Source organism: Harpegnathos saltator, unplaced genomic scaffold (genome assembly GCF_003227715.2).
Source record: "Harpegnathos saltator strain DR-91 unplaced genomic scaffold, Hsal_v8.6 scaffold426, whole genome shotgun sequence".
In the NCBI taxonomy this organism is placed as follows: domain Eukaryota; kingdom Metazoa; phylum Arthropoda; class Insecta; order Hymenoptera; family Formicidae; genus Harpegnathos; species Harpegnathos saltator.
The window spans coordinates 93,882-119,397 of NW_020230235.1; the positions used below are offsets into that span (position 1 = coordinate 93,882).

Sequence of the window (25,516 nt, forward strand, 5' to 3'; positions counted from 1 at the left end):
ATAAGCGCTCATTCCGATAGCTTGTTATGCAATGTAACAAATAATCGTGCAGAATCGTTCAATTCGATAATCTGCGAGGACATCGGTGGAAAGCACATTCATTTTGATGAACGAGGCTCTTACAATGTCAGGATTGCAGCATCAGTATATACGCAACAAGTTCTAACGCAAGTGCATAAAGACATGTGCAAAAGTGTCCCTCCCGTTGTCGAGAAATTGGGAAAAGGATGACAGATCAAAGTTGTGAAAAACAGAGAATCTCGACTAGTAGACGGAAGATAAAAAATTAAAACGCGTGTCGGGAGCAAATCGTTATTACGGCCCGCAATCGCAAAAACCAGATCTTCCATTTGAAGTATACGAGCAATTTCGAAAAAATCATTTGGAAAAGTTATTCGAAAATAGTAGAGGCAGAGAGAAAGTTGAATGCAATAAGAGAGGTCAAAATGAATCCGAATTATGGCATTCATTGAGACGTGAAATGTTGACGGCATCCAATTTTGGAACCGTGTGCCGCATGAGACCAACAACGTCTTGCGCAGGGACTGTAAAAAATATTTTGTTTCCTCCGTTTATCGACACCGTAGCCATGAAATATGGTCGTGAAAACGAAGAGAACGCAAGGAAAGAATTGAGCGCAAAGCTGAATAAAGAAATAAAAATTTGCGGATTATTCATTGATGATGAAAATCCATGCTTAGATGCTTCTCCTGACGGACTCATTGAAAAAGATGGTCTCGTCGAAATCAAATGTCCTTTGTCAGCTGAGCATTTAACAGCAGACGAGGCTATAAAGACATTGCCTCAATTGAGAGGCATTTTTGATAGAAAATCCTGATGAAATGAATCGGAATCACCGATATTTTTATCAGATTCAAGGGCATTGAATATAACGCAGCGAGATTACTGCATTTTTGTTATATGGACGCCAAAACGTTTTAAAACGTTACGTATTAACAAAGACGTTGCTTGTTGGAAAAATAAAATGCTGCCCTATTTGACACGCTTCTATAATGAATGCATGCTTCCGAAAATCTTGGACAACCGCCATAATAGGCATATGCCAATTAGAGATCCAAGATATATAATGGAAGCTAAAGAACAAGCATGCAAAAAATTTACTAGTCGAAAAACTAACCGATGAGATATAAAAAGAGAAAGCATCCAAAAGAGCAAACGATTAAAATCAAATGTTTTGCAAACTATTGCTTCTCTAGATTTGGAGCAAGATGACGATTGTGTCATTGTTAGTTACTCAAATGACAAATGAGACCTAACAACAGATAATGTGGTGAGACGAAAAAATTCTGGGTGACATGATTGCTCCTATTTCTTTCGTGAAAGAAAATGTCTTGCCTAGATGCAGCAAGTTAAACGACGAATCGTTGGATCGATTTTTACGCGTCATAAGAGAAATTTCTGCATTTGAAACATAAAGTGTGCTATATTTAGAATTACCTCATATAATCGGAGCTAGTCAGAACAATAAGAGCTTACAGATCATTGAAGGTAATTGCAGTGATCATTGGCGATGCATTTTCCTCGATGGCACCAAACTTTGCGTGTACGACAGTTTACCTAACTGTATGTACGATAAGTTGGTAGCTAAAGAGAAAAATTATATTCATCGCCGTTATCCGCAAATAAGCGAAAGTAACATCATTTTTGAAAATGTTGATACACAACCGGATTTCACGTCTTGTGGAATTTATGCTGCAGCTTTCGCTACAACTATAACATTAGGCGGAAATCCTTGCGATGAAAAATACTCCAAGGATGTATTATGCATGAGACAACACTTTTACAAAATTATAGAAGGCAATAGACTGTTGCCTTTTCCAAGGCGAGAAAAAATTATTCTTAAAAAAAACCTCGAATAAATATCTTCGAGAGAAAAGATGCCTTGATGCAATGTTTACAAAAGTCGGGGAGACGAAAAAAAATATATTGGTTGCGTTCTCACGGGAATGGGCGATGGAGGAGCCCATTCTATATTCTCTTTTATATAATATTGTCGTGATATATTTTATTAATATTTGTAAATTTATATGTATCATATTAAATTATACAAATATATAAATGATTATGTAATATGGCTAAGCGTTTGCATGATATACTTTTTATTAGCCTTTTACTTATATCGATTCGAAAAACGAATCGTACCGAAGAACGAATACGTATAAATTATACGTATAGTTTACATAAAACAACTTTTGTAAATATATTATTTGCATGTTGAATACATGCAAATTCCTCTGAGAATACATGCACCGAAAGAAACACAGCGAAAACAGTGTGAACCATATTATGGAATTGTATTCTAAATATGTGTGACAAAAATAGATATCTATGTGCTGTTAAATCGTTTGTATACTTGTACAGGACGATAAAACACTAAAACTTCAAGATATCATGTCTCAACACATAGAATACAATGTAAAAGGCTTTCTACTTTTCACTGCGATTTTTATGTGTGTTCTAAATTTATATTACTTTATACAGGGTGTTTGATACCTGATCATGCAGACGAAAGTTGGAGATAGATTGGGTGTAGCCGAGAAGAAAAGTCATGTACCATAATGTCAAATTGGCAATAGTTATCGAGTTATAAATTAAAACATGTGAGCCAACGAGCGCGTAGAGAGCAGAGGGCGGCCGCAGTAAGCACGTAGACATTTGATACAGGCGGAGTCAGTGAGTGGCGGCAGGCAAGCGCGCGCGGCGAGGGGCAACGTAAGCGACAAGAGGCGATCGCGCGCGACGAGGAGCGAGCGAGCTTTTTCTTTATAGGTTTTTCCTTATAGCTCGCTCGCTCCTCGTCGTTTGCGCTCGCTCGCCTCTTGTCGCTTGCGCTCGCTCGCTCCTCGTCGTTCGCGCTCACTCGCTCCTCGTCGCGCGCGTTCGCCTTTTCCGATTATGATCAGTTAAATTTCTATTCCAGAACATTTTTCTGATAAATTTAAGCCATAATTTTGTATCACCGACTAATCTTGAACTCCAAGCCAAGGATTATTATTAATTTGTTCTACTGAATATCCCATTTTTAGGTTTTGAGGTTACGATTACAGATGAAAGTAAACTTATTTAGGAATATAACTGAAGTTAGACGTATTCGAGCTAGCTTTATCAATAAAGTTTACCAATTTTATCACTTTCTTACTTACCGACATCATAAAACTTTTAATAAAAAAAAAAATGGTACATGAGCGACAATTTTCGTTTTCAGAAATCAATTCTACACATTAAGATACACAAATTTTCAAGATTTCAAAAAAATCTAAGGTGAGGGCGTTATACTGCATATTTACCATATGTATGTGTGCATGTGTATATATATATAAAATATATATATATATTAAACACATAAACATATATATTTTAAAGTGATTATTAAACGAGGAAACAATTTTAATGATAATGTGACGTGTCCAGCTGATTTCTTATACAGCGACGGGCCTGAGTGCACCGCCATCGTCACCCAGGCCGCTGAGCGCGGAGCGGTGCGAGGGGGACGGTAAGCATCACCTATTGAATTTCGCCCAAAATATGCAGATCGTGTCCAGCTCTAAATTCTATATAATATGATAAGATGGATGAGATGAAGTCAGATTACGTTAAGTCAAATTAGGTTAGGTTAGGTTATATCAGATCATACAGGATGTTTCATTAAAAAAAAAAAAAACGCACCTCCATAATTCTTCAACAAAGCATTTTCAGCAAAAAAGTTTCGGACAAAAGTTGTATTATTTCAAGGACATAAAAATTATACTATTTTGTTTACAAATTGCACCAGTTTCGAGATATTCACTAATCATTACTTTTCTTAAATAGAAACCCCAATTTTTTATCGTCTTTTTCTACCAATTAATTTAAACAACCTTCGTCTGAAACATTTTTTATTTGCCTAATATTTTTTGAGATATTTAAAGAAAACTTGATAACTTTTTCAATATTTAACTGACGATATCTCGCTAACTCGCTAATTTGGAAGAAAAAGTAGTACTAGATTTTTGTGCTCTACTTGGTCTCGAGAATATATTGTTATAATAGCGCCCTGACTTTTGTTAATTGGATGATTTTGAAATTTTCAAAAATCAATAAGTTAAGAAAAGTCAGTCTATCATAACAATATATTCTTGAGATTAAATAGAGAAAAAAGTCTAGTACTATTTTTTTCGAAGAATTATGGAGGTACGTCTTTTCAAATGAGACACCTTGTATATCGTTATGTAGCTTTTCGTACGTTTATTTTTCTCTATTGCAACTCCATTGCAATCAAATGTCATGCATGTCATGGCTTTTAAGGTTCGGACATTCCGTAAAGAAGATCATTATGTATCTCATTCTTATGGCATATCCGTGTTTATTTACTCACTTCTTTCACATTTTTAGGTATGTTTCCTTCATGTTTATGAAACATTAATTTATTAATTAAATTAATTTATGAAAACTTAATTTAAAAGCACCACGTGATTCTGCAGTCTAAAAACTATACAAATGTCACTTGTCGGCTGGGAACAAAAATGCGCAAAATGACTTTTACACGTCCTCTTTTATACTTTTTTATTTTCTTCGAACAGATATATTTCTCATATCAAGAATCAACAATTGATCATATTATTGTGAGTTGTTGAAATGTATTCAATGCCAACTATAAGATCGTTAAAACAAATATGTACGGTTAAATAAAAGATTTTAATCTTAAAATCTCAAAAAAAGAATTTTTGGAAAAAGAATGTTCCTATTATCATAATTATTCCTTAAACAGTATAACTTCTTTTTAGGCATATTTTTATATCATAAAACATTACAGAAATATTTCTGATGGTTAAGATAAACAAAACACTATATAATATTTTATATAAATAACATTTATAAAATATATTGAATTTAATTATTATTGACAAACATTTAATGTATTTAAAAAAAATATATACTTACACTCCTATGGCACCAAGAAAAGGCATTGGATCAACACTTTTGGATGTACCTTTCTGGTATATATCTTTACATATGACTCTACAAATTGTAAGAAATATGGTTGTTTAAATAGACACAAATTTATAATTTCGACAGTAAAAGTTTTATAATTTAACTCTTTATAAGTTTTATAATTTAACATATAGTATACAGGATGTCTCAGAACAATGATTACAGAGCTCGTAGAGATATAGACCGGATTAAGACAAACATAAAAGTTCCATACCTTTTTGCGATATTCGCAATAATTATCAAGTTATTGATGACAAAAATCTGAAGAATGGACGCACGCTGAGATAGATGATCATTCTGTCTTAATCCGTTCTATATTTCCGAACTTTGTAATCGTTCTGGAATATATATTGTATGTATTTTGAAATTTTAAGAAATAATTTGCGTATTATCTTTTTTCATCAAAAATATATTTAAATGATAAGGTATAAAAAATATAAGTTTTTATTGTATCATATTAGCGTATTACAATACATTATACAGGATGTACACGAGTTCGTGATACAATTTTTTACCACATAATTTAGCATTACCGACGACATTGTAGTTACGAGGGCGACGTAATTGAGTCGTGTATAGATATTGCACGCATCATGTCATTATAGGCAAGTTCAGATGGTTAACTTCTCGGCTGCATGAGCTAAGATCCATATGAAAAGGTATAGATATTTAACGTGGTAATGCATTATAAAAATGTAATAAAAAATAATGTTATATGAGTCTTAAAATCTTTCCTGTTACAAGCATAATTTTTATGTTTTCATTTTCATATTTTTATAATGCATTACCACGTTAAGTATCTACACCTTTTTGAAGGAATCTTAACTCAAGCAACCGAGAAGTTAACCATCTGAACTTGCTTATAATTACATGATGCGTGCAATATCTATATGCAATTCAGTTAACTACAATGCCGTCGGTAAATCGTGTGGTAAAAAGTTATATCACGAATTCGTGTACACCCTATGTATAGTACCAACCAAAAATATATCACTTTTAAGATGTTTGAGCATAACTTGGTTTAAAGTGTATGGATATGTATTAGGTCATAACATGTTTTGATAACACGTGCAATTTATCGAACAAAGTACTTTTAATCAAATAATATAAACAACTTGTGAAAAAATAACTTTATTTCAAATGTCTAAAGTACGTTAAAATGAATAGTAAACTTTGAATAGCTATAATTATCTTCAATGTCAACAGAAGAGCACCAGATTCATAATTTAAATGAAATATTAGGTGCGCAACTAAGTTCTCGCTGTTTTTTTGATGAAAATGCAACTTTATTGTGAAAAAATGGTTACAAATGAATCATTCAAAATATTGCCCATCGCTAGCGACAACTTTTTCCCATCTTTCTGGCAGAGCTCGAATACCGTCACGGTAGAAGTGTTCGTCTTTTGAGGCTATCCACGAATCAAGCCATTTTGAGATGTCTTCATATGAGCGGAACTGCTGATTAGCCAGATCATGTGCCATCGAACGGAACAAGTAATAATCAGACGGCGCAATATCTGGGGAATATGGCGGGTGGGGTAGGACTTCCCATTTGAGCGTTTCTAAGTAGGTTTTAACGGGTTTGGCAACGTGAGGTCGAGCGTTGTCATGCTGTAGAATCACTTTTTCCTGCCTCTGCTCGTATTGTGGCCGCTTTTCGCGCAGTGCTCGGCTCAATCGCATCAATTGAGTTCGATACCGTTCCCCAGTGATGGTTTCGTTCGGTTTCAACAGCTCATAATAAATAACACCGCCCTGGTCCCACCAAATACACAGCAAAACCTACGCAGCGTGAATATTCGGCCGAGCCGACGACGTAGAAGCATGACCGGGCAGTCCCCATGATTTTGTTCTCTTTGGGTTGCTGTAATGAATCCATTTTTCATCACCCGTAACGATGCGATGAAGAAAACCCTTCCTTTTTTGCCGCTGGAGCAGTTGTTCACAGGCGAAAAAACGACGCTCAACGTCTCTTGGCTTCAAATCATAAGGAACTCAAGTTCCTTGTTTTTGAATCATTCCCAACGCATGCAATCGCTTGGAAATGGCTTGGCGGGTAACTCTTAATGCTGAAGCAAGCTCTTTTTGCGTTTGGCACGGATCCTCATCGAGCAATGCCTCCAATTCAGCGTCTTCGAAGGTTTTTGGCCTTCTTTCACGCGAACGGTCGTCAACATCGAAATCACCGTCTTTGAAGCGACGGAACCAATCACGGCACGTTGTTTCACTTAGAGCAGCATCTCCGTAAACTTTTTGGAGTTCTCGATGCGCTTCAGCCGCCGTTTTCTTCGAATGAAAGAAGAAAAGCAACACTTCCCGCAAATGACGATTATTTGGCATAAAATCAGACATTTTCACACAACCAAAAGTATATGACGCAAAAACAAAATCACTAATGTGTCAAAGCGGTTTGTTTACCATATGTCTAAGCTTGGTTCATGACGTTTTGGTTATGTCACAATCGACCAACACTTACTACTGGAGCCATCTCTTGAAAAACAGCGGAAACTTAGTTGCGCACCTAATAACTCTAATATTTTGTAGTAAAACCTTTTGCACCGATTACAGCTTGACAACGTCTGGGCATGGAATCAATGAGTGCATCGATTGTAGCTTGAAAGATCTTTTTCCATTCTTTTTCAAGTTGGGAGAATTTCTGGACCGCATTTGTAGCTCGTTTTCCTGCCAAACGTCTCTCCAGCTCATCCCATAACGATTCTACAATATTTAAATCGGGGGATTGACTTAACCAATCCATGAGAGTTACACGATGGCGTCGGAACCACTCCTGCACTTTAGCTGCTCGATGTTTCGGATCATTGTCTTGTTGGAAGATGAAACCGCGACCAAGGAAACGTTTTGCATATGGAAGCATTACATTCTGGAAGATGTTTATGTATACCATCTGATCCATGATGCCCTCGATTTTATAAAGGGAATCTATTCCTTTTGCGGAAAAAGTATCCTACACTATAACCGAACCGCCTCCATTCTTCATTGTAAGAAGTTGGTATTTGGGGTCAAAGCATTTGCCTTCAGGACGACGAATCCACTTTATTCCGTCATTACCAAACAGCATAAACTTACATTCGTTGCTTCAGAGAACGTCAGACCATTGACATGATGTCCAATTAAGATGTGCTTTGGAGCACTCTACTCGCGCCTTCCGATTCTTCACAGAAATGAATGGCTTCTTCACAGGTCGTCGACCATGTAATCCTGCATTTTGCAGCGTATGATACGTACAGATGGATTAGACTGTTCTGGAGTCAATATTTCTTTAGCAATGTCCGACATCATGAGATGTGGGTTGCTACGAGATGTACCCAAAATGTTGCGATCGACGAGAGAAGTAGTACAATGCGGTCGGCCACGTGCTTTCTTATTAACAAAACCTTTTTGAACCTTTAAACGCTTAAGCAACTTGATTACCGCTGATTTGGAAATGCTAAACTGCTGGGCGAGTTTCTTATGTGTCCGTCCTTGTTTGCGACCCTCTATGATAGCTTTCCGTTGTCGTTCGTCCACATTTCGAGTACCACAAGTCTTCGCCATCTTCTAAAATACTAAACTAATGCTTACAGCCGTGTTGAAATAGTGACAGAATACATAAACATAACGAAATTGGGGTGTATCATATCGTGCCATGTCAAGGGAAGTACTTCTCCTCCGACGGACCCCATCTACTATGCACTTTCTCCGTGCTTCCTTCTCTAGCGGTTCTTGACGCGGAACGATATGATTCACCCCAGTGTACACAAAGGTTGTCAACGGACGATTTTGGGACAATCAATAAATATCTTTGAATATCATAATATATGTTGTCAAATTTTCTCATACATTACACATAAAGTGTACATGATATCAGCTATCTGCTGTAAAAATTTGAATTTAGTTTCTTTACTGTGAAGAAAGTTATGCTCAAAAATTTCAAAGGTGATATATATTTGGCCGGTACTGTATTATGTAGCATATTAGCATACTACAGTATAGTTATGTATTATAAAATACATTTTAATATCTTTTATTCAATTTTTGATATTTTGATGTTTGATATGTAACATTAATCACAATTTTAGATATAAATATAAATAAATTCAGTCTAAGTAAATATATTAGTATAATTATATACAGTCGTGGACAAAATTAAATAGACAAGTATAAATAACAAAAGGTTATTTTAATTTAACTAATAATGTCAAAAAATCAAACCTTTATTGTTTATTTAAATTAACGAAGTATAATTTGACAAAATATAAAGAAAAACCAATTGTAACAAATAATATATTAGAATTTTTATTGATTAATGATAGTAACATAAAACTATATATGGTCAAAATTAAGTGGACACTTTATACAAAGTAAGTATTAATACTTTGTATTGTAGCCTTTTGCTTTTATTACTGCTTGTAAACATCGTAGCATACTTTCAATAAGTTTTTCCAAATAATATTTATAAATTTTTTGAAATTTTAGTTGCAATTCATTTAAAAATTCTTCCTTATTATTGCAATTTTCTAATGGAATCTCTGCATTCAGTAAATTCTATATTTTCGATTGGATTAAGGTCCGGATTTTGTGGAAGCCATTCAAGAACTTCTATTTTACAATTCTGGAAAAATTGTTTCATTTTCTTTGCTGTGTGCTTAAGATCATTGTCTTGCTGAAACATCCATTCCTTATCGAAATCCATTTTTAGAATTGAATCTCCTAAGTTTTCATTTAAAATGTCAATATATTTATCAGCATTCATGATTCCACCTAGAGCTACTAAATTTCTAATCCCATACCACGAAAAACAAGCCCATATCATTATTGCACTTTCTCCATATTTGACTGTTGATACAATATTACTTCTTTACAGCTTCTTTAGAGCTTCATTCGGTTTTCTCCACACATGTGCTCTCATTTTTGTATTCAATAATTCAAATTTACTTTCATCGCTCTATATTATTCGTTTCCAAAATGATAATGGCTTATTTACATATTTTTTTTGCAAAAGCTAAACGTTTCTTTTTATATACTTTATTAATGTATGGTCTACATACACAACTCTTTAAATCTATCTCTTTTAATCTTCGTCTCACAATTCTTGAAGATATGTTTAATTGTAGTTGTTCAACAATGTTTCATGACGTTGTCGATGGGTTACGTTAAGTTTCTCTCACAATTCTTCTATCATCATATGCACTTATGTTACATCTCCGTCTACGACCATTTACGACCATGTACATTTTCGACAGTATTATGTTGTAAATATTTTATATAAATTTTATGAATTGCGTTTTTTGAAACTTTATATTTTTCGGCTATTTTACGATAACTTTGCTTATTTTTGCAGTCTAAAATAATTAAATTTTGCAAATGAACGGAAAACTCTTTTCTTTGCTTAGACATGTCTGTTTATTAACTTTGATTGTACTGGTATAAGGATCAATGTACGAGGGCAGTCTGAAAAGTTCTCGGCCTGACACATAGATGGCATTAGAAACTGTCAAACTATAATTGTATTGGAAAGTGGCATCCCAGATATAAATCCATGTAAAATTTTATTTCGATCTGTCAAGTCATTCGAGTAGTAGCACCAGTTTAATATTGACGTGTCATTGTCTTTTTTAAAATGGAAAAAGTTGAATATCGTGCAGTGATTAAATTCTTTGTTTTGGATGGTTTAACACCAACAAAAATTAATCCGAAATTGTTAGTGTATAAGGATGCATCACCTTCACTTTCTACTGTGAAAAAATGGACTGCTCTTTTTAAATCTGGTCGTACAAGCCTCGAAGATGATCCACGCGAAGATTGTCCAAAAACTGCTACAACACCACGAAACATTCAACAAGTCCATGATATGGTGTTAGATGATCGGCGAGTGAAAATGCGTGAAATAGCTGAGGCCATAGGCATCTCAAAAGAACGAATTGGAAATATTTTGCATGACGAATTACATATGAAAAGGCTTTGTATAAGATAGGTGCCGCATTTGCTAACAATTGACCAAAAACGCATTCGAATGCGTATTTCTCAAGCGTGTTTGGATCGTTTTAAGCAAAATAAAATGGATTTCAAGCGTCGTTTCATAACTGTTGATGAAACTTGGATCCACCACTATACACCAGAGTGAAAAGAATAGTCAAAACAATGGATTGAAGCCGGTGAACGTGCACCAAAGAAGGCAAAGACGGTTCCATCAGCAGGAAAGATTATGGCAACATTTTTCTGGGATTACAAAGGTATTTTGTTGATCGTATAAAGTATATTGATTATCTTCAGAAAGATAAAACGATTAACTCTGAATATTATTGTAACCTTTTGGATCTATTGGATGCAAAAATTCGTGAGAAAAGACCTGCTTTAAAGAAGAAAAGAATCGTTTTCCATCAAGACAATGCACGTGTTCACACAAGTGTTTTGACAATAGCAAAATTCAACGAATTAAAGTACGAATTGCTTGAACATCCAGCGTATTCACCAGATTTGGCTCCCTCTGACTATTATCTATTTCCAAACCTGAAAAAAATTCCTGGCTGGAAAGCGTTTTACATCAAATGACGAAGCTATTGCAGCCGTGGGTAGATATTTTGCAGACCTTCCGGAATCACACTTTAATAATGATATTGAATTATGGGAAAAACGTTGGAATAAATGTATTGAAGTTTCAGGAGATTATGTTGAAAAATAAAACATATTTCACGGTAAAAAAAATTTTCTTTCATTGTTAGGCTGAGAACTTTTCAGACTGCCTACGTACATTGAGGACGCAATAACATCACATAGTACGTAAAGCACAACGTTTGTTTATATTGTTCCACTTAGAATATAAAATTTTGTTTGTCCACTTAATTTTGTCCAAAATCTAAATGCTAACCATATGAATAAATATATGTAAATAGTTACAGAAATACTTTTTACAATTATATATACTAAATTAATGTTCTTTCATGTCAACAAGAATATTTTACGTTCAAAATTAAAAATTTATTTACAATAATGATAATTGGAATAATTGGAATAATTGGAATAAAACAGAGGATTTGCCAAAATTTATGCAGTGTCCACTTAATTTTGTCCACGACTATATATAAATATAACTAAAAATAAATACTGACAATATTTTATCGATTTGGTAATTTCAAAATCACCAAATTATCAAAAATCAGGGTGCTATTGTAACAATATATTCTTGAGACTGAGTAGAATAAAAAAGTCTAGTACTATGTTTTCTTTCGACAAACAGTTAACGAGATACCGTAAGTTAAATAATGAAAAAGTTACCAAGTTTCCCTAAAATATTTAAAAAAATAGGCAAATAAAAGAATATTTCAAACAAAAGTTGTTCAAATTAATTGATAGAAAAAAATGATATAATAAAAAATTGAGGTTTCCATTTAAGAAAAGTAATAATGAGTGAGTTTCAAAAGTGGTGTCATCTGCGAACAAAATGAGAGAGAGAAAGGGAAAGAGAGGGAGGGAGGGAGGGAGGGAGGGAGAGAGTGAGAGAGAGAGAGAGAGAGAGAGAGAGAAAGAGAGAGAGAGAGAGAGAGAGAGAGAGAGAGAGAGAGAGAGAGAGAGAGAGAGAGAGAGAGAGAGAGAGAGAGAGAGCAGGGAGAGAGATAGAGAGCAGGGAGAGAAAGAGATACTCAACGAGTACTTCAGCAACTTGTCAGTAATTACTTTGATATTTATTTAGCACTAAAATAACATATCAATATTTTCCTCAAACTTTGCCATTCTCAATTTTTTTTCTGTGCAAGAAACTCAATAATATTAAGAATCTATCTTTCTAATCTCATAAAGTGTAAAGTTATCGGTATTTTGTAAGAGGAATTACTTTTACTATGCTAGACATATTTATAAACGTGGCAAGTTTGGAATAATTTAGAATATATTTCTAAATGTATGCAATAAATCAAATTGAATTCTTTTCCATAATTCTTTAACAATACAGAAAGGAAAAAAATATTTTAAATGTTACTAATTTCGACGAGCACTATCCAAATAAAAAAATTATGGTAATTATACAATTTAGGAATCTCTCTAGATAGACGGACATGTTGACAATAGCATGCAGGTATTTACAATAATATATATTTTATAATAACTATTGCATGCCAATGTAGTGGCATGATATGTTTATAACATGCTTATTATAAGAAATACGTATTTATTACCCCATACTTTGCAGTAAACTATCTGTTTGTTTATATTGCTGATTAATTGCATTCTCTTGTCGACACAATACGTGGCATGTATTGCAATTTTCATGGCATTAGATTGCTTCTTTTATATGCTGTTACAATGCTTCTTGTATGAGAACATATCTCTACGTATTTGCTACTATTTCTAATTCTCGAATTCAGTTCTATACAGACAATATGCCGTAATTTGTCTGACAAGGGGAGGACGCATCGACCGGGAAACGGTTTGGAACGTAACTTATGGAGTTAATAGTACTTGACTACTAATAACTCATGGTAATAGCATACGACGCAATACCTCTTCGTTTTCGAGAAAAACGGTCTAAAGAAAAGAGTCAACAAAGTGTATGAGTTAGTAAGAAGGATATTCAACGAAGCGGCGTAGCGCAGCAGCGAAGGTAACGGACTACCGTGGTGACGGCTGAGGTTCGATCCCTGCTGTATGGTTTTTTTCTATTTTATAAGCATAAAAATGAAACAGAAAACATTAATAAATAATAAAACTGCGTTTCTTAAATATATTAGTGTTTGTTAAATATGTTATTAATGATTTAAATTGCAAAAAGACCGTAAATCTTATCTATAAAATATATAGTGTATGAGAAAATTTTTATATAATAATTGCAATGGAAATAGGAATAAAAATATTGTTATGAAATATGTAGGAATGCTACTAACCCTTTGCGGTCGATGCCGCCACAGTGGCGGCATTCGTAAGTCGTCGTAGAAGTCGATGCCGCCAGGCTGGCATTCATGATCGCCTGGCGTGCGGCACGGCAAATGAGGCTAGCGATAATGAAAGAAAACTATCCTCCCGATGCTAGATTCAAATGTTTAGATCAACTTACAGATATCCATGTAAATCGATCTCTTCGAAATCAGCCGATCGCAAAGAGTAAAACTAGTATGAGATAATTTTTCGTAATCTTATATCGTATATATAAAATATTTATTTCTGTTACAATTCTCTATGTTGTATTGAAGTCGTGTTGTGTTGAAGTTATGTTGTGTCTTTACCTCTTCTGGCAATCCCCCTCCAAAAACTTCCTTTGTGTCATTCTAAACGATCGTTAAGAATGACGAAATGATTCGAGCATCGGAACAGTCGTCAGTAAAGCAAGCAGCAGTGTGCGTTTACTAGTGATACAGAGCAATTCGGTGATCATATTTAAATTACATATATCATAACAATGTCAGAGAATCCTTCAACAAGCAAAATAGTTGATGTAGAATTGCTAGAAGAAAGATCTTTTGAAAATGAAGATTTTAAAGGTGAATTCACTAATGCTCTCATATATGCGAATTCTATTTACGAGAATAATGAATTATTATCGAAAAATCCTCCAGCGAAATATATTTTTACTCCTATATCCATTGTAATTATTATATAAAAATTTTCTCACACACTGTATATTTTATAGATGAGATTTAGGGTTTTTTTTGCAATTGAAATCATTAATAGTATATTTAACAAATACTAATATATTAGGTGCGCAACTAAATTCTCGCTGTTTTTTTGATGAAAATGCAACTTTATTGTGAAAAAATGGTTACAAATGAATCATTCAAAATATTGCCCATCGCTAGCGACAACTTTTTCCCATCTTTCTGGCAGAGCTCGAATACCGTCACGGTAGAAGTGTTCGTCTTTTGAGGCTATCCACGAATCAAGCCATTTTGAGATGTCTTCATATGAGCGGAACTGCTGATTAGCCAGATCATGTGCCATCGAACGGAACAAGTAATAATCGGACGGCGCAATATCTGGGGAATATGGCGGGTGGGGTAGGACTTCCCATTTGAGCGTTTCTAAGTAGGTTTTAACGGGTTTGGCAACGTGAGGTCGAGCGTTGTCATGCTGTAGAATCACTTTTTCCTGCCTCTGCTCGTATTGTGGCCGCTTTTCGCGCAGTGCTCGGCTCAATCGCATCAATTGAGTTCGATACCGTTCCCCAGTGATGGTTTCGTTCGGTTTCAACAGCTCATAATAAATAACACCGCCCTGGTCCCACCAAATACACAGCAAAACCTACGCAGCGTGAATATTCGGCCGAGCCGACGACGTAGAAGCATGACCGGGCAGTCCCCATGATTTTGTTCTCTTTGGGTTGCTGTAATGAATCCATTTTTCATCACCCGTAACGATGCGATGAAGAAAACCCTTCCTTTTTTGCCGCTGGAGCAGTTGTTCACAGGCGAAAAAACGACGCTCAACGTCTCTTGGCTTCAAATCATAAGGAACTCAAGTTCCTTGTTTTTGAATCATTCCCAACGCATGCAATCGCTTGGAAATGGCTTGGCGGGTAACTCTTAATGCTGAAGCAAGCTCTTTTTGCGTTTGGCACGGATCCTCATCGAGCAATGCCTCCAATTCAGCGTCTTCGAAGGTTTTTGGCCTTCCTTCACGCGAACGGTCGTCAACATCGAAATCACCGTCTTTGAAGCGACGGAACCAATCACGGCACGTTGTTTCACTTAGAGCAGCATCTCCGTAAACTTTTTGGAGTTCTCGATGCGCTTCAGCCGCCGTTTTCTTCGAATGAAAGAAGAAAAGCAACACTTCCCGCAAATGACGATTATTTGGCACAAAATCAGACATTTTCACACAACCAAAAGTATATGACGCAAAAACAAAATCACTAATGTGTCAAAGCGGTTTGTTTACCATATGTCTAAGCTTGGTTCATGACGTTTTGGTTATGTCACAATCGACCAGCACTTACTACTGGAGCCATCTCTTGAAAAACAGCGGGAACTTAGTTGCGCACCTAATATTTAAGAAACGCAGTTTTATTATTTATTAATTGTTTTCTGTTTCATTTTTATGCTTATAAAATAGAAAAAAAACCATACAGCAGGGATCGAACCTCAGCCGTCACCTCGGTAGTCCGTTACCTTCACTGCTGCGCTACGCCGCTTCGTTGAATATCCTTCAAACTAACTCGTACACTTCGTTGACTCTTTTCTTTAGACCGTTTTTTCTCGAAAACAAAGAGGTATTGCGTCATATGCTATTACCATGAGTTATTAGTAGTCAAGTATTATTAACTCCGTAAGTTTCGTTCCAAACCGTTTCCCGGTCGATACGTCCTCCCCTTGTGAGTCATGTCCAATATTGATAAATTTATGCTCATTCGCGTTTTTACATGAAGCGAAAGAATTTGGCAAAAAAAGTTGCACCGTCTCAAGAAACAAAATATTAATTGTTAAGTTTAAGGACTATTTAAATTATGAAAGCCAAATCAACGATGTGTAGCGACATAAACTTGCTCCATATGGCGTAGCCATATGCATGTTTCATGACCATATGTGCATGCAAAAAGTGCGCAAGTTTGAAACATATGCTATCTAATCATATGAATATTGTTGCGCCCTTGCGCAAGAAAAATAACACGACGAAAATTAACAAAACGAAAGAAGCTTTATTTTAATACGTCCATTCGTCTTGACAAGACTAGGGCGACTCTCTCTCTCTCATCTCTTCTTCTTTCCTTTATTTATTAAACAACCTCCTTGATAACAACAGCTGTCAAACAATCTCTACTCGATTCCTTTGCAGTCCACTCAGGAGCGTGGGGATAACACATCCCCCAAAGACACGGGCGCAGCAATATCTACTAAATCTTCACCTTATATACTAATAGCAAATTCGGCCGCTTATATTAGGTATACAACTTTGCTTCCACCGTTTTTTTCCGAAATTCGAGGCTTTATTGTAAAAAACTGGTTATACATTTATGACTCAAAGTATTATCCATTGCTGGCCACTACTTTCTCCCATCTTTCGGGCAGCGTATGAATCCCGCATTGAAAAACTGGTCATCTTTTGAAGCGATCCACGAATCGATCCAATTTCTTACTTCTTCATAAAACCGGAAGTGCTGGTCAACTAGGCCGTTTGCCACTGATCGAAACAAGTGATAGTCAGAGGGAGCAATGTCTGGAGAATACGGCGGGTGGGGTAGGACTTCCCATTTCAACGTTTCCAAGTATGTATTGACCATTTTCGTAACATGGAGTTGAGCATTGTCATGCTGTAAAATCACTTTATCGTGTCTCTCGTTGTATTGCGGCCATTTGTCTTTCAATGCTCGGCTCAAACGCATTAATTGCGTTCGATAACGATCGCCTGTTATTGTTTCAATCGGTTTTAACAGCTCATAATATACTACACCGAGCTGGTCCCACCAAATACAGAGCATGACCTTGGAGCCGTAAATATTCGGTTTGGCCGTCGACGTGAAAGCATGACCGGGATATGCCCATGATTTTCTGCGCTTGGGATTATCGTAATGAACCCATTTTTCATCCCCAGTCACAATGCGATGCAGAAATCCCTTCCGTCTTTGCCTTTCAAGCAACTGTTCACAAGTAAACAAACGCCGTTCAACATCTCTCGGTTTCAACTCGTACGGCACCCAATTTCCTTGCTTTTGAATCATTCCCATGTCTTTGAGGCGTTGTGAAATTGCTTGTTGAGTCACTCCCAATGATCGTGCCAATTCTTCTTGACTTTGACACGAGTCTTCATTAAGTAATGCCTCCAATTCTGCATCTTCGAAAACCTTCTCTCTTCCACCGCTATGCCGGTCTTCGACGTGAAAATCACCGTTCTTGAAGCGTTGAAACCACTCACGACACGTTCTTTCACTAATAGCGGCCTCACCATAAGTATCTGAGAGCATTCGATGAGCCTCAGCTGCAGATTTCTTCATATTGAAGCAGAAAATTAAAACCTCCCGCAAATGACGAGAATTTGGCTCGTAAACTGACATTTTCAATCGAGAATAACTTTGAGTGCGACCAAAGCCTATTCATAATCCATTCTTATATTTAAGATCGTCATACATAGATACATCTTCGATCATTTCTTAACCAATAGAACGATCTATATGTTGTACAGATAATTTGACTAGCAAAAAGTATTTGAAGATATATTTAAGACGATTTTTAAATAAGAACGGACTATGGACAGGCCTTAGTAGCATTCAGTGCGCATTAAGCAAACATCCGAATTCGCTATAAGTCTGATATTATTAGAATTAAACCACTAGGTGGTTGACTTCTCAGCTACTTGAGCTAAGATATTAATCGAAAAAGTGTAGATACTTAACGTGGTAATGCATTATAAAAATATAAAAAATAATGTTATGTGAATCTTAAAAGTTACGTGCACATAGCAAAGTAGATAATCGCAACAAAATACGACTTTTACGTAATCATGACATGTTTTACATTTTTTTTTACAAAAACATTCTTCCAATGTTTACCTTTTCACGTTCCACTATAGAAAAGGAAAAAGAAAACGCGTTTCGTATAAAAAAGATCGCGGAAATCATTACAGTTACTAGCACGCATGCAGAACAAATATATTTGTTGTATAAGTATAAATGTAAGTGTCCTAGAAGGAGAATATGAAAAATCGAATTGTTTTGTGGAAACTGTTATTCAACCGAATAAATCTTACGTATTTTTACTTATTTTGAGTCGTAAAATCTGAAAATTATTCGTACTTTGTTGCGATTTTATTGCGATTATCTATTCTTTATTTTTTACTATATTTTTATAATGTATTACCACATTAACTCTTTCTGGTCTTTTCTGTGGGCATAGTAGTCTTACTGGTCGGAATTATTTTTAAGTCGCGTGCTCAGTCAATTATTGCCTAAAATTTTTTAAATTGTATAAATTTTATTCAAATGAGTTTGTTTAAGTTATATGCATATTATTTACTATCTTAGTATTGGATATTTCATCTAGATCTACCTATAGTTTTCTTTAGTTATGATATATTTCGAAACAATTGCCGATATGTAACCCCGGCTTTCTTACACACGTTACGCCCACATAGCACATAATATTACAGAAATATTGCAGTGATATTGTAATACAATATATAGTAAATTGAGTACATTATTCTACATTATGAATGTGGTGAGTAACATTAATAAAAAATGTATTTTTAGCATTATAAAATCATATGTATCCTCTCATATAGCACAAGTATTTCGAAGATGTTTTAAGGATGTTCCGAGGACTTCTAAATGTCCGCGTAAGTTCTTAGAATGTTTTTGGAATGTCCTGGAACTTATGTGGATATTTAAAAATTTTCAGAACGTTCCTAGCATTTTGGAAGTTTTTGAAAGTAAGCAAATTGATCACAACAGCGTGTAAATTGGCAGCAACTTTGATGCGAAACCCAACCCCATAGCCATCTGTGTCCACATTCAGCTTATGTTTTGGCGACAAACTCTGCTGACATGATTTGACAGAGGATTTGCAGCATAATTCGAGCAAATCCTGCCAAATTACGCGCAAGATCTACGCGCAGAGTTTGCTCGTTTCTGTCGCTAACCTGCCATCAGATTACTACAAGCCTTGCACGGTTCTTGCTACAAATTTGCCATCAAATATCAGACAGCAAAATCTGCCGTATATTTGATCGCAGTTTGGTAGCATGATTTGATATAACATACTCTGCGTCAAATTTGTTGCCTATTTGTCATCAAATGATGAAAACAGACTTTGCTTGAAATCTGCTCACGCAGGTTTAGTTATCTGGGCCTGTGCTATATGGGCTTAAAGCACATATTACTTGAGCAACAGTTAGCTACTATAATCCATACAGCACAGATCTTCAAAGGACATCCTAAAGATATCCCTACATCCTAAGAACATCCCTAAGGCATCCTCAGCATGTCCTTTGAAGATTTTGTGCTGTTTGAGAAATTCAATATGGTCCCAATATCTTACGCTACTTTGTATTTTTTATTTTATTTTGTATTCATCTTATTACTATTTAGTTCGTAACGATATTATCGATTGGTAATAACGATATTTTTTAGTATTTGTGGCAATATCTAAGACGATATATTGCAAAATCCATAACATTATTCTGTACAATATTTAACAATATAAAAGAATAAAAACAACATAAAACAATAAAACATAATAAAAATATTTAAATTATTCATACGTGTGTGTGTAATATTACATACATATTATATAAATATTACATAAGTATTACATATAGACGGGGTGCCTATATGGGCGTCCTGGCGGCGGCCCTGGCCGGCTCCCCCCCCTGGAGCTCCTAACCGAACAAAGGCACACCCTCTACTGGAGGGTAAAGGAACTCCGCGAGGAGAGGGAAGATTTATCGGCCAGGGGCCTGAGGGCCCTTAAATCCCAGGCCGAGGCCCGAGTCCTGAAACGGTGGTCAGCCATACTGGCCGACCCCCGAGGATTCGGGCCTCGAACGGCCGAGGCTGTCCATCCCTGCCTGCTGGAAATGGCAGGCAGGCGGGGACGCGGGCTCATCTTCCATATGGTGCAGGTGCTGACCGAGCATGGATGCTTCGGTCAGTATCTGCACCGGATTGGAAGGGAGCCCACTGCAGGATGTCACTGCCCGACGCGAGAAGACACGGTGCAGCACACCCAGGCTGAATGCCAGGCAGGTGGGAAAAGTAGCGCCGTGTCCTCGCCCGGGCGGTGGAGTGCCAGGGGGAGGCTCCCTCGCTCCCGCACTTGCTGAGAGCAATGTGCGGGAGCGAGGAGGTATGTGGAGCAGCGGCCTCCTTTTGCCGGGACGTCATGTCCCGCAAGGAGGCCGCCGAGTGGGAGCGCTGCCCACCCCGTCGCAGGGAGCGACGGAGGAGGCGGCGTTCCCCAGGGGTGGGGAGCGAGCCCGAGAAGGAGGAGAGTCCTCCGGCTCGCCGGGGGCCGCCTCTTCGGCCGCCTCGGGCCCGCCTTCGACAATGCAGTGGAAATGGATTAGGAGGGCTAGGCCCTCCCACTCGCACAGCGCGTCGGTGAGGACAAGGAGAAGGAGAGTGGGGCTTGGTTGGGGCCAGGCCTCACTCCCCCTGCCCCCTACCCACCCAGTAGGGAAGGGGGAAGGCGGGGCAAGGAAGGGGGGCGAGTATCCCCCCTCTCCTTAATTTAGACTGGAAGGTCAACCCGGCCGAACAACTGGCCGGGGCGCCGCGCCTGTAACTCACAAAAGGGAGGGGCGTGGCACTTGGGCGTGGGGCTCCATGAGAGTCCCGGGGCCGGGGAGGGAATGCAGGCGTAGTTCCCTTGACTCCCCCCACTTCGATCCGAATGGTAGGCACCCTGCAGTGGTTTTAGTCGGTAGGAGTCCGACATAACCCCCGTCCTCCCCAAAGGGGTGGGAGTATTCATGACGGATTTCCCCTGCGTGACTAAAAAAAAGTATTACATATACATTACAGTAATATAACTATGATTTTCACCATTATATTACTGTGATGCATTTGCCGCGGACATTTAAATATTTCTATGATATCTCAATAATATTCTAGCAATATTTCTGTTATATTATATAGTAATATTGCAATGGAAAAATGATATTGCTGTGTGATATTTCTGCGATATTACGTGCTATATGGGCGTAATGGCATAAAATTCATCATTATTTTGTATATCTTCATATTCACTACGCTCTTGTCTCCTTTTAGACATTTTGGGATATAATTTTTACAAATATAAAAAATAATATAAATATCAACGAATAATAAAAAAAACAATAAATATTAGCAATACTAAGTCTGCTGTCTGTTCAGAAAAAAAAACGATTTCAATTGACTGAAAGAGCTATTCCTGCAGACAAAGGATCCATAGAGTGTTTAGAAATGCGTGTATAGTGCGACAAGATAAAGCAATGTCATGTTTCACTGCATAAATAACAATCGCATGCTCGTGTCGGGAATATCTCGGCATGCGACCGCAACGATAAAACAGCCTTGCGTGGAATATCCTGGGGTTCAACCGAAAAGAGTTAAATATCTACACCTTTTCGTACTAGGATTTTAGCTCAAGCAGCCGAGAAGTTAACCATCTGAACTTGCCGATAATGATACAATGTAATCAAGCGTCGCGGTTGCAGCGCGACGCCGAGTACATATGAAACAAAAGCGACCATGGTAGCTTTTCCGGAATTTCAGGATCGATTGGTCTTCCGAGTCAAATATCTCAAGCATGGAAATTATAATAAAAAATCTAATGACATTTTTCTTATATAATGTCTATCTCGCGCATAATTTGCAACAAGATTGGTGCAGGAAGTACGGAGATCTAGAAATCTCACCTGCAAAAAGATCCTTTTTTCGCTAATAATTTCAGATTCAGATCTCACATATACGCACACAAGCAAAGCAAGTTTGTCCATCAAGCTGCGTTTGCATTACCGCGCGATGTCAGCTTCAGATTACACGTATATGCACGGACACAAGTAATGAGTTTCTTATCAGATGTGCTTGCAACATACAGGTTGAAATAAAATAAGCATTTCATTATCTCTGCTTTCGTTTTAGACACTTATACATTACTTATGTAAGCGTCATTCTATTCCTTATTGCTCATTATATGCAGAACGAAGCTTCTTGAAGGACCGATTGATCTAGGATCAAATCGTGTTTTTTTCAGTCAAATTTTCTCTCGTGGAACCGATTATTTTCATTTTAGATAATAGTTAAATATAATTTAGGCACGGATATATACAGGGTCATCGAAAAGTATCGGATCCCCCTAATATCTTCAGTTAGAATGCATTTTGGAGAAAATGTCCAATAACAAAGTTGTATGGTTTCAAGCGGGAAGACGATGACGTTAACTTTGACCTTGACCGTGTCCTTTAAGGTTATTTCGAGGTCAACCTTATTTTTTTAAATGGAACTCCCAACATTTTATTGCATATTCTTATAGCGTATATCAAGAGCTTTCCAAAACACTATAATAAAACATTTTTTCATTAAGTACTTTTTGAGTTGTAAGGTTTGAAGTTAACAATTTGTTAAGTGGTGTGTGATTCCGGCCAGTTAAGGCAAGAGTGGTGTGTGATTCCGACTAGTTAAGGCAAGAGTGGTGTGTGAATCCGACCAGTTAAGGCAAGAGTGGTATGTGATTCCGGCCAGTTAAGGCAAGAGTGGTGTGTGATTCCGACCAGTTAAGGCGAATTTCATTCCAATTGGTCAGCTTGGGTAAAATATTCAATTGTACCAAATAATTCACAACAAATGTTCAAATTGTTGCCCTTCAACAGCCTGGCAATGTGCCAATCTGTTATAAACAGCTGAAACCGCATTCCGGAACATTTCCGGCGGTATTAGTTCTATTCGAGTTATTTTCCCTCTTAAATCATCTAAATCTTGAGGCTTGGTGACATAAACTTTACTTTTCAAGTAACCCCACAAAAAAAGTCAAGTGGGGTCAAGTCCGGAGACAGAGGTGGCCACTCAATATAACCCCTTCGCTCTATCCACCTGTCCTGAAAGACCTCATTCAAATATTGACGGACAATGACACCATAATGAGGTGGAGCTCCATCCTGTTGGAAATAAATTTCATCCATATTCCCACCAGCTATGTCTCGAATAGCTGGAACAATTTGTTCGCGAAGCATGACTGTGTATACTTGTGCTGTCAAATTGCCTTCAATGAAGAAAGGGCCAACTGGTCTACCATTAAGAACACCAGCCCATACGTTAACTTTTTGTGGATATTGGGTATGATTGTCTTTTTTCCAGTGAGGATTAACGTCACTCCAATATCTACAATTGTGTCTATTTACATTTCCAGTCAGTTCAAATGTTGCCTCATCAGAGAAAACAATATTATTAAGTAATAGAGGATCGTCGACAATCATCTCCATCATAAGATCACAAAATTCGATGCGTCTATCAAAATCGTCTTCGGACAACTCTTGGACCAAATGAAGTTTGTATGGATGCGATTTATTCAATTTCAGAATTTTACTGACAGATGCATGACCGATTTCGTGTTCTTGGATTCCTGGAACGCGATTGATGGAAATGTGGGACTTTCAACGAAAGACTGTAAAACATCTAATGCTTTATCATTATTTGTTGCTGTTTTACCAGAGTTGCTGTCTACCAGATCTTGGAAGGCTTTTAACGCAACCAATGTCCTCGAAACGTTGAACGAAACGTTGAATAGTACTTTTTAACGGATTACAGTACTTTTGGAGATCCTATTATTTTCATTCCGAAAATTTTTATTAAATAATCGCGTTATTATTTTATACCCTCTTTGTTGATCTCCCCATCCTCGCATCATTAACAGTGTTATTCGATCTCTTTCAGAAAGCTCCGCCATTCTTAATTAGAGCAAAGAAGAATTAATCAGGTAAGTGATAGGAAATTGATCTAAATAATTAAGTAGAGAAAAATATTAATTATTAAGTGTTGGTCCAACTATCGAATTGTTTATTTCAACCAGCACTAGCAAAAAGCTCGTTGAGCAACTGAAAATCTAATAGATCAATTAATAATATTTACGAAAAAATTCTGGGCTATTGGAAATGAAGATGTTTGGGATAATCAATTGAAGCGCAATGGCTTCTTTTGTTACAGAAACAATTTTTGGGGCTGTTCGTTTTCGTCCACGAGGTGATTGCTGCTCGCTAAGAAGAAGACAGCACTGCATCAAAGATTCAAATCAGTGATTCGCATTATTTGCTCGAGAGCTTGTATTACTATTGGTGCCTGCGAGAGTGAAACAATAAAGATCGGCCCCGCCAACGCTTTCGGGCAGATTCCCGCTAACGCCTTCGGACATCACGCATTCGAGCAGCTTCTCGCGATCACCTTCGGGCAGTTTTCCGCCATAGCCTACTAGCATAACCGCTTGAAGCCGTACAACTTTGCTATTGGACATTTTTCCAAAATGCATTCATACTGAAAATATTAGGGGGAGCCGATACTTTTCGATTAATGTATTTTCTTTGAACCAATTAATTAGTCTCATTATTTCGCGCACAAAGGTATTAAGGTTATGATTACTGAAAACTAGATAATATTTTACAAGATATTTTACATTTTGTGTCAAAAAATTGTTAACTTCAAACCTTTATAACTCAAAAAGTACTTAATGAAAAAATTATTTTATTATAGTGTTTTGGAAAGCTCTCGAGATAAGCTATAAGAATGTGCAATAAAATGTTGGGGGTTCCATTAAAAAAAAAAAGGTTGACCTTGAAATGTCCTTGAAGGACAAGGTCAAAGTCAAGGTCATCATATTACTCCCCGCTTGAAACCATACAACTTTGCTATTGGACATTTTCTCCAAAATGCATTCTAACTGAAGATATTAGGGGGGTCCGATACTTTTCGATGACCCTGTATAAAATCATTAATACAATTCTCCATAATGGTAAAAGCATAACTGATGGACATTATACAAACGTTGTGCGTGTAAGTGTACAGAATGGATTTTAATTAATAATTCCAAAAAAAAAAATGTAGTTGCCCTCGAAATTCCAAAAATGAATGCATTTTCATTGT

General features: G+C 36.8%; 1 protein-coding gene across 1 annotated transcript in view; it reads right to left on the minus strand.

Annotated features, from left to right (window-relative positions):
- Positions 1-25,516, minus strand: part of LOC105181441 (sugar transporter SWEET1) — a 94,463-nt gene that overhangs the window by 46,997 nt on the left and 21,950 nt on the right. Inside the window, exon 2 of the mRNA XM_025301519.1 lies at positions 4,942-5,019. Coding sequence (XP_025157304.1) covers positions 4,942-5,019 — 78 coding nt within the window. The remainder of the gene's footprint in view (positions 1-4,941; positions 5,020-25,516) is intronic.